General features: G+C 36.4%; 1 protein-coding gene across 1 annotated transcript; it reads left to right on the top strand.

Moving 5' to 3' along the window:
- The first annotated feature begins 2,504 nt into the window (after positions 1-2,504).
- Positions 2,505-9,139, top strand: Llph (LLP homolog, long-term synaptic facilitation factor). The gene is made up of 3 exons (XM_003476106.5): positions 2,505-2,708; positions 4,021-4,235; positions 8,782-9,139. The coding sequence occupies exons 2-3, from the start codon at positions 4,028-4,030 to the stop codon at positions 8,958-8,960; spliced, it is 387 nt and encodes a 128-aa protein (XP_003476154.1). The 5' UTR covers positions 2,505-2,708; positions 4,021-4,027; the 3' UTR covers positions 8,961-9,139.
- The last annotated feature ends 440 nt before the right edge of the window (positions 9,140-9,579 follow it).

Here is a 9,579-nt window from a genome sequence, read left to right as displayed (position 1 = left end):
AGAATCTGAAAACTTTTGTATATATTGAGTATCATTTGGGAAAAGAGGTACAATGAGTCATGTTGCAGGCCTCAGACCTGGCTTGTATCCACTAAAGGCAGTTCTGAGGATTAGTGGTATCAACAGCTAGTCACAGGTGTTTTTGGAGCAAGCAAGATCTTCGATTCTTACTACTTTTATAGAGCTCTGAAGCCTCCATCATCTAGGCAATTGGTAATACAAGGTCACTACCTGAACTCCAGAAATCTTCCTGTTTCTTACTAAGTCACTGTGCACATCAGATTCCACGGAGAGGTCAGGTTGCAGGGACTTCACCCATTGACTGGTTCTAGTGGGCTAGCAGGTAATCAGTTGGTGTTTGTAAGTGTGCAGCACTATTCACTGTGCTTCTAGATCTTTTGAGTTTTTTCCAGCTCTGAAGAAGGGACCTTTATACCCTATAATTCCACAAGGTGTTAAAGTTTCCCAAATACAGTCATTTGGTTTCTGTGACATTTGTATACTCAGCAAAATGCCTCTTACAGAGTATATATTATAACGTATGAATGAGCAGATTAAGGATTTTACATACACTAAGGCCAAAAAATAAAAAGAAATATACTAAGGACATTTATCTAATTTTGTTAGAATTATAGTACTTTCATACAAACTGGTGAAGGACAAAGGCAAAATTTTTTTTGATAATTAGCCCATTTTGATAATTAACATTTTAAGGTATCTATAATGTCAGATTTGTAGCATTTATTTTAATACTATGACATTTTCATAATAGGTAAGTGGTTTTTTAAGAGGGTACCAAGTGTTTGAGTGAAAAGTTTTGGCCTAGTATATTAAGCTTGATGTAGTCAATTTGGAGTATCTGAAAGAACATTTTCTAATTTAAAATGCAATATATTTAAACAGTTTTGGAATAGGTGGTTACATTCTAATTTGAAAATCTGGGTACAAGGTTAACTTGTAAAATAGAAATTCTCTTGCTCTTTAAGGATGTAAGCTACCATTTGAAGAGATGAGGCTTTCCAAATGTTCTTTTTATTAAAAAAAAAAAAGCCCGTATTATGAATTTCTCAGCCTGTTTTTTTTAATTTTAATTTTAATTTTGGGTCCTGGAGATCGAACTCACGACTTAGCGCTTGCAAAGCAGGCACTTTTGCTGCTGAGCTAAAACCCCATCTCAGCCTGTTTTTAAAAATGTGCAATATTCTGAATTAAGAAATTTCTGAAATATTATGGTTTCTTAAGTGGCATACATTTAAAGAAAAAAAGGTAATTGCAAGTTGCCTCACTAAGAAATTTCTATCAGCCAAAAAAAAATTTACCATCACTAAAAAAAATTCTTTTCTTGTGTTTTAGTATATATTTAAATCTCTGGACGACATTGCTTGCAAATTGCACTGGGCAGCTATATTTTTGAAACTACAGTATAGAAAAAGCGCTACCATTTGTTGAGCTCTCATCACCTATCTAGAATCAGTGAAATTGTATCTTCACCATAGAGACAAGGAAATCCAAGATCTAAGACATTGATTATCTAGCTTGTTCTTAAGTGTTGGAAACAAGACTACAACATAGAATTGTGTGGTTTTCCTAGGAGGTAGGAGTGTGGCTCATTGGTAGACTACTTGCCTAGCACATATTCTATCCCAGGCATCACAAAAATATAAATAAATAAATATAAAAAATAATAAAAAGGGGCTGGGGATTTAGCTCAGCGGTATAAGCGCTAATCTGGCAGGCAAGAGGTCATGAGTTCCTTGGGACCTAAATAATAATAATAATAATAATAATAATAATAATAATAATAAATAAGCAGGTCGGCTGGAAGGCCTATGTTATTAGAAGCATATATAAAATGTTTTGTTTGTGACCTGAGAACAAATCTATGTCTTAGCCTTAGTAGTGTAGTATGTAAGTGTTCAGATAGATAAATAATAGTCTGATCAATTTATCCTTTAAACTCTCCTTTGGGATAGGAAATAATTATTTTCTGTTTTTATGACAGCTTTGATATTTGTCATACAATAAGTTGTACATAATGTGTACATACAGCTGGGATGGCCAATTTTCCAAGCTTCAAGTAGCCTAATCATTGAGGATGATTAGTTCTAAGAAAAGCCCAAGACTTTTGGGTTGGGCTTTTAACAGATATATCGATGGGGGGCCGCGTTTGAGGGGGCTTGATAGAGCTGAATTAAGCAGAGGACAGACCTCAACCTTTTAAGTCTGGAATATATTAAAGAAGTCATTACAAAGCTTTAAGAAAGTCACTGTTCACACTAAGCACTTCGTGAAAGATTCAGGCCTGGGACTAGGAGGTAGAGTCCGGACTTGGGTTGGACAGGTGGTCTCTCAACTCCTTACCTGAAGGGCACGGTTCCCTGGCCAGGTTCACTCCTTGGGGTAAGAGCTCCCGGAATACCCTCCCTGCGTCCGGGGCCTACCTGCTTACCTGCAGCCTGACCCTAGACCGGAATTGTCTTTTACATTCTTCAGATTCGACTCCTTTACCTTTAGGGGACCACACACCATCCAAGGTGGGCGCGCACAGCAGAGAGGAAAGGCATTCCACGAACAGGTTCCTAGAGACCCGTGTTCTCTAGGCTTTCGCTGACGTACTGGCTCCCGGCATGCCTTGCGACCGTCCTACCGGATGTCGGAAGTAGGAGAACTTCCGGTCGGCGTGGAAGGTGTGCTGGCGTGTTTCTTAGGTGAGTTCCGTACCTCCTGGACGCAGTGGGACGTGGAATTTGGGCCTCACCTCTCCTACTCTTAGAGTTCATCACAAGCCGTTGTTATTCTCTTTTCGGTCAAGTTTGACCTCGGATTTGAAGATGCAGAACTCTGACCGTTTAATGACTGCCCTGTGGCTTCCCCGCGTGAAATGTAACGTGGAGCCGTCCCTTGTCATTCAGTCCCGCTAAGATTAACTTTGAGTTATTTACTCAATCCCTGTTTGCGCAGGTCGTTTTAGACAAAGGGCACAGAGTTTTATGTTTACGCGCCTTCAAAATATGGTTCCCAGGTAGTCATCCAGGCAACAGATGTTTTATCTTTTACGCAAAGCGCTGTGTAACGATTGATCTTACAGTGAACAAGAGCTATTTAGCCTCTGCCTTCGTGGAGGCTACAGTCCATCGAGGGTGACAAAATAGCTTCAGGTTATACTACGTATTAAGCAGGGGGCAGTTTGCAGGGATCAGCGATGTACTTTCTGAGGTACTGAAAGAAGGAGCAGGCCTTGAAAAGGGCAGTTTCCAGGCATAGGAACAGCAAATGCCAGGACATTGAAGTGGACATAGTTGGATTTCTAACAGATTTAATGCGAGGCGAATGAGAGAAGGAGAGGGTGAGATAAAGTTGAAGGAAGCAGAAGACAGATCTCAACCTTGTAAGTCTTCTAAAAATTTTGAAGAAAAGCAGTGTTCACATTAATCACTTTGTGAGGGATACAGAACTGGGGCAGGAGGTAGAGAGAAAGCAAGAATAGAATAGATACCTTCCTCTAAGGTAGTTGGATTGGATCGAGTGGGTGAATGATAATGAACAGTGCAGTAAATGATTTTATAAAGTAAGTGATTATAAAGTAAATGATTTGTAAATTGTAAACTTTACATAAATATAAGATGATGACAGTCCTTGCATTTTGAGAAAAAATGTATTTCTGGATCTTAAAGAAACTAAGTAGCTTTCAGAATTGGTACAATGTAGTTTGCCATTGTCCAAGGGAGTTGGATTTGGAATTCTTGTTGACGGCTACTTCTGCCACATAAATCCTGACATAAGTGGTACATTAACACACCATAAATCTTTAAACAGTTGAAGAGTTCACCCTCCATTTATTTCTGTATTGTAAAGGTCTGATTTCCAAGAATTTGTCTTTCTGCCACATTGATCCTCACATAGTGGCACATTAACAAGAGTTCATCCTTCACTTCTGTTGTAAAGGACTGATTTCCAAGGATTTGTCTTTTATTATAATAAATAATTTACTTTTGAGTGTATGTTTTTGTTAACTGCCAGGTAAAAGATGGCCAAAAGTTTACGGAGTAAGTGGAAAAGAAAAATGCGTGCTGAAAAGAGAAAGAAGAATGCCCCAAAGGAGCTCAACAGACTTAAAAATATTCTCAAAGTAAACTGTGATGTTTTAATGAAAGATGTTCAAGAGATAGCTACCGTCGTGGTACCCAAACAATGCCAAGAGAAAATGGAATGTGTGACAAATAATGATGCAACAGGTAATTTTATGTACTTCATTTAAAAAACAATTTTATCAATTTCCTTTTGTGATTTCTTTTTCTTTTTTGATGTCCTCTATCCATCTGCACATCGTCTCTACACACCAAGAATATCCACATACTTAGTCTTCGAAGGCAATAGTGCTGCAAGAGAGTCTGTGCTACACTGTTAGAAATCCAGTTCATTTGACTAGGCATGTTTTGGGCCATTCAGATGGATTTTCGTTGTAACCTAAGTATCTCAGGAACGGACAAACCTAAACATGCTCTGATTGGAAAGGTATACAATTCAGAATCTAGGCAGATAGAAAGGTGATTTTATTCTTTGCAAAGTCTAGTTTCCATTCTGTAAGTCCTGTATACTTAATACCCTGAAAATCACAGTTGCATTGTATTTGATTTTGTCAGACTCTAAGGGCTTTTAAATCTTAGTCACAGTCCAGAGTTAGAGACATTATACAGGCTGGTTTCAGCAGAAGAAAAGCCTTCTTAGTTTTCACATCCTAATGCATCAATTTGGCAGGAAATTAAATTACAGCATTCCCAACAATTCAAGATTCCCAACATTCAAGGGTTTAAAATAGACATGTTTATTTGGTATTGTATGGTTGAATAAGAGAACAGTATTCGTTAACCTTCCAATTCTAAAAGTTTGCTTTTCCATTCTTCAGAATGACTCTTCGAAATTTTTCCATCTCTGATCTCTCATTCCACTAAAAATGATAAAAACATCTCTTAAGTTTGGTTTCTTTAAAAATTAGAAGCAATCAGTACAAATGTCTCATCTTTTAACTACCACACTTTACAAGAATTTGAGTGTGTAGTCTGTTCTCAAATGTCAGATTCTCCACTTACATTGAATCTTCTCGTGCATTCTCAAGAGCTATAATTACACATGTCTTTCTAACCAGTCTCTTCTGGTGAGTCATTCTCAGCAGCATTCTGAGATGTCCTATCTAAAAAAAAAAAAAAAACAAGAAAGAAAGAAAAGAAAAACTTCTTAGTTTACATTTCTCTGACTCTGCTTTTAGTCTTCCTTGAAAGTTTTTGAAACACTTGCTTTGGCTTTCTGTGTTCCTTTTTTCACATTCATGACACTCCTGCCCATTTACTCTATTTCCTATTGTTGTTGAGGCAAATTCATGTAACATAAAATTATTATGTACTGTCCAGTACCACTTAGCATGTTCACAGTGTTATGCAGCCATCATCTCTAATTTCAGAACATTTTCTTTACCCTAAAAGGAACTTTGCCTACTAAACAGCCTTCGTCTTCCCCAAAGCCCCACTCTCTGTCAGTTGATAATGTGATTTTTGTCATTGGGTTTATTTTGCATGTGATAAAATAATCATATATTGTAATATTTGATCTTTTGTGCCTCACTTTTTTTACTTAGCATATTTTTTTTTTTGTCTTTTTCGTTTTTATTGGTACCAGGGATCGAACTCACGACTGCCTGCTTTCAATGCAGGTGCTTTTGCCGCTGAGCTAAATCCCCAGCCCCAACTTAGCATATTTTTGAGGTCTACCCACATTGTAGCATTTATCAGTACTTACTTTTTAAGATTGTGAAAATAGATCATTTTATATATCATATTTTATTTATCCATTCATTAATTTATAGGCATTTGATAAGCTCCCAACTTCTGAATTGTGAACTGTGCTGCTGTGAACATTTTTTTGTAGAAGTTTTTGCTTGAATACCTGTTTTCAGTTCTTTTTGAGTATATACTTAAAAATAGAGTGGAATGGGTCATTTGCTAATTTTTGTTTATTATTTTCCACACCAGCTACATTGTTTTACATTTTTGCTAGCAATGTAGAATTCTAGTTTCTTCACACCCTAATGCTTATTTTCCATACTTTTCTTTATTATAGCCATTCTCCTAGATATAAAATAGTATCTTGTGATTCTGATTTGCATTGTCATAATACATAGTGATGTTGAATATTTTTTCATACACTCACTGGCTTAACTTCAGAGAAAAGTCTATTCAGGTCTTTTAGCTCATTTTAAAATTAGATTGTCTATTTTTTTTGTGGTTGTTGGGTTGTAAGCATTCCTTATAAATTCTGGATGCCACATGCTCATGCATCACTGGCTTTCTTAGATTGATTCTCTAGTTTTCTTTTCTCTCCCCTTTTGTTAAACTCTGATTTTCTCAACTTTATTTCCTAGGTTTTGTGTTACTGATTTTTACTATTTTATTTCCAAAAGTTTCTTCTACCGTTTACTGTTTCTTATTTTTTTTATAACCTCCTGTTCTTAATGGTCTTCTTAATAGTCTTAATAATCTTTGACATGAGGTCATCAATTACAGGGTTTTTTTTTTTTTTTTTTTTTTTTTTTTTTGATGGTATTGGGAATCAAACCCAGGGCCATGGTGCATGCAAGGTAAGAAGTCTACCACTGAGCCACATCCCCAGCCCTACAGTTTGTTTTTGAAACTTTTATCTACTCTATGAATTGTCAGTTTTTTATCTTAGATTTTCCTCCCTTTGTTCTTGCCCTTGCATTTGTTTTATTATTTCCTATCTCTAGTTCAGGCTTACCATGTACTCATTATCTAGCCCCGACTACCCTTGAATGGGGACCTCAGCTTTTAGTATTGAGATTATACGCATGTATCACCGTGCTCAGCTTCTTCCTTATTTTTATCTATTTTTCGTAATAGAGACTTTACTTAGATGTCTGATGATCAGTCATATTATTTGAGCACCAAAATGATGGGAAGTCACATAAGTCAAGGTGTGTGTGGAGGGGAGGATACATCAACTGGGACATCTATAGAATATTGTCTCCATGCTGTTTTGTTGGTAGATTTCCTATACAGAATCTGTCTCTTCTTTTTTCTCATTATCCTTAGAGAGGTATTCTCTTAATCTCCTGCCTGGGAAATGTCTGGGTACCCTCATTGTTGGTATATTTCAGGTGCTAAATGGGGAATGGGACTGAAGATGAGAGGAGTGTCCTCATTTAATAATATGTCTCTCTTTAGAATGGTTCTTTGTATTCTGCCCTCAAGTTCATGTTCCGCCTTCTATTCTTGGAGCTTCCTAACCAGCTTCTTAGGAAGATGACTGGTAGTCATCTTTGTTTCCTCTTTGCTTTGTCTTCCACATGTACTCTTATTAGCAAGTCTTAGTATCCCAAGCTTAGAATAGAAATCTCTCCATTTTCTTTCTGCTTTTACCCCATCCGAAATGACTATCCGTTCTTACATATGCCATTGATAGTAACTGTATTGCTTCTATCTTCTGTTTTATCTTCTACAAATTGGTCAGTGTAATCTTTTAAAATATAAATCCACTTACATGCATGAAGCTTCATTTTCTTTCCCCATACTCCCAGAGCCTACCAAGTGTTACTTACGTCTCTCTGGTTCCAGTACAACTCTAAAAACCACTTATCACAAGCTAAAGTTTTCTTTTTACTTTCTTTTTCCTTGTCAGAATATTGTAAATTCTATGAAGGCAAGCAGCTTTTAGCTCTACTAACTGGTAGACCTAAAATAGTCAACAATCTATAAATTATTTGACAATTTGTAATTAAGTGGCTTTTACACACTGGCACTGTTTAGGTCAGGGAGTAAAGATAATAAAAGATCTTGTAAACCATGTTTAGATCATAGGGAAGGATGTTCTGGGCATGTCCCTTCCCAGTAGATAAGGTTGGCTGTAAGTATGGCACAGCATGGTTGCACAGATCTTGCTACTAAATTCCCTGTTAGTAGAACTAGGTCAGTAAGTATTACATAGATAGATGTATGGCAGCCTCAGGGGATGTCAGGATCTTTTCTTTTGTCTATTCATCTCTTTCATCAGTGTTGGCGTGAAATTGAAGGTTAAGCCAGGCATGGTGGCACATGCCTATAATCCTAGCTACTCACGGCGTGAGATAGAAGGATCATAGTTCAGGGCCAGTTTGAAAATATAGCAAGATCTTTTCTCAAAATAATAATAAGGACTGAGATTATAGTTCAGTGCTTGCTTAGAATGTATTAGGTTCAATCCCTATAGAAAAAATAAAATATTTTTAAAAATTAAGTTCAAATTCATAAGAAATGGTCAATCATTTCTAATTGGTTCATTCATTTCTAAGTCCTGCCCATTAAAAGTGTGAGTGCATCTCTTATTGCCTGAATTATCTTATTTAACTCAAGGAATCAGTATGAGTGATGCTTTTATAACTTACATGTGCTCAGAACCATGTTGTTCACTGATGTAGTAATTCTAAGCCAGCCATACTGTATATCCTATTTAACTATTATTCCGAAGGACAATGGGGGCAACATTTTTCATTAAATTTCTCAATGAGTAAACACATGGTATCTTTAGTTACTCATCAAATTACTTTTCATACTTTCATGGTTGTAGGAACACATGATAACATTGTCTACTGCACTGAGTTTGCTATAAAAAACTATTCCACAAGCCAGGGTTTTTTTCTTCTGTATTTTTAGACTACTGTACTGGCAGTTCTTGGGGTTTCACTGAATTGGGGTTTTCAAACAAGAAAGTTAAAGTTGCTTTTTTATTTTCCAGGTGACATGAATATGGAGACTGAGATAAAGAGAAACAAAAAGACTCTTCTTGATCAGAATGGACAGTACCCAGTATGGATGAACCAGAGGCAGAGAAAAAGGCTGAAGGCAAAACGAGAGAAAAAAAGGGGGAAAAGCAAAGCAAAAGCAGTAAAGGCAGCAAAGGGTTTGGCCTGGTAGACCTGGAAGCCGAAGAGCTTGCCGCCTGGGACAGATGCTTGGTTAGAAAATACACACTGATTTCAGCTCCCACTAAATGAAAACTATTTCTGTTCATATTTGCTTGATCTTTTTTCTTCACTTCAAACTCAATTCATTTGTTTTGGGAACTTGAATAAAGTATTTTTGTTGGATAAAAACTGTTTTGATGTCTCAGTTGGAAATTGCCCAATAGCAGGTCTTACTAGACATCAAAATCCTGTGAAGTATTAACATGGTTGTAATTGTTCTTACAACTTGGTAAAGTAAAGTAAGTGATGTACTGACAAAAATTTGAGTGAACTCACTTTTTTAAAAGCTATTATGCAGTCACATTTAAAAATACAACAGTAGATTTCAGAAGCAGTACTTATTTGGAGTTTTGGTTTTGCAAATTTCAGAATAAAAGATTTTGTGTGTAGATTGGGAGGTTTTCTAGTACTAGAGAACACCAGATTTTTTAGTAAAATTTTAAAATTTTAGATAGAATACCAACATACATGAATCTGTATCTTGTAGGAAATTAAAATATCTGTTTTTCCTGGATACTAATATTCTTCAGTTTTAACGTGTGGCCTAGAATAATATAATGCAGTATTTC

The sequence above is a fragment of the Cavia porcellus genome, unplaced genomic scaffold (genome assembly GCF_034190915.1).
Source record: "Cavia porcellus strain 051 isolate PalLab524CR breed Dunkin Hartley unplaced genomic scaffold, mCavPor4.1 scaffold_8, whole genome shotgun sequence".
NCBI classification, from domain to species: Eukaryota; Metazoa; Chordata; class Mammalia; order Rodentia; family Caviidae; genus Cavia; species Cavia porcellus.
This window is presented reverse-complemented; position numbering and strand designations above follow the sequence as displayed.

Bases quoted from the DNA above. Each gene is read 5' to 3' on its own strand.
- Llph (XM_003476106.5), top strand. From the start codon at position 4,028: ATGGCCAAAAGTTTACGGAGTAAGTGGAAAAGAAAAATGCGTGCTGAA. The intron at 4,236-8,781 runs GTAATTTTATGT...TTTATTTTCCAG, and splicing joins GACAAATAATGATGCAACAG to GTGACATGAATATGGAGACT.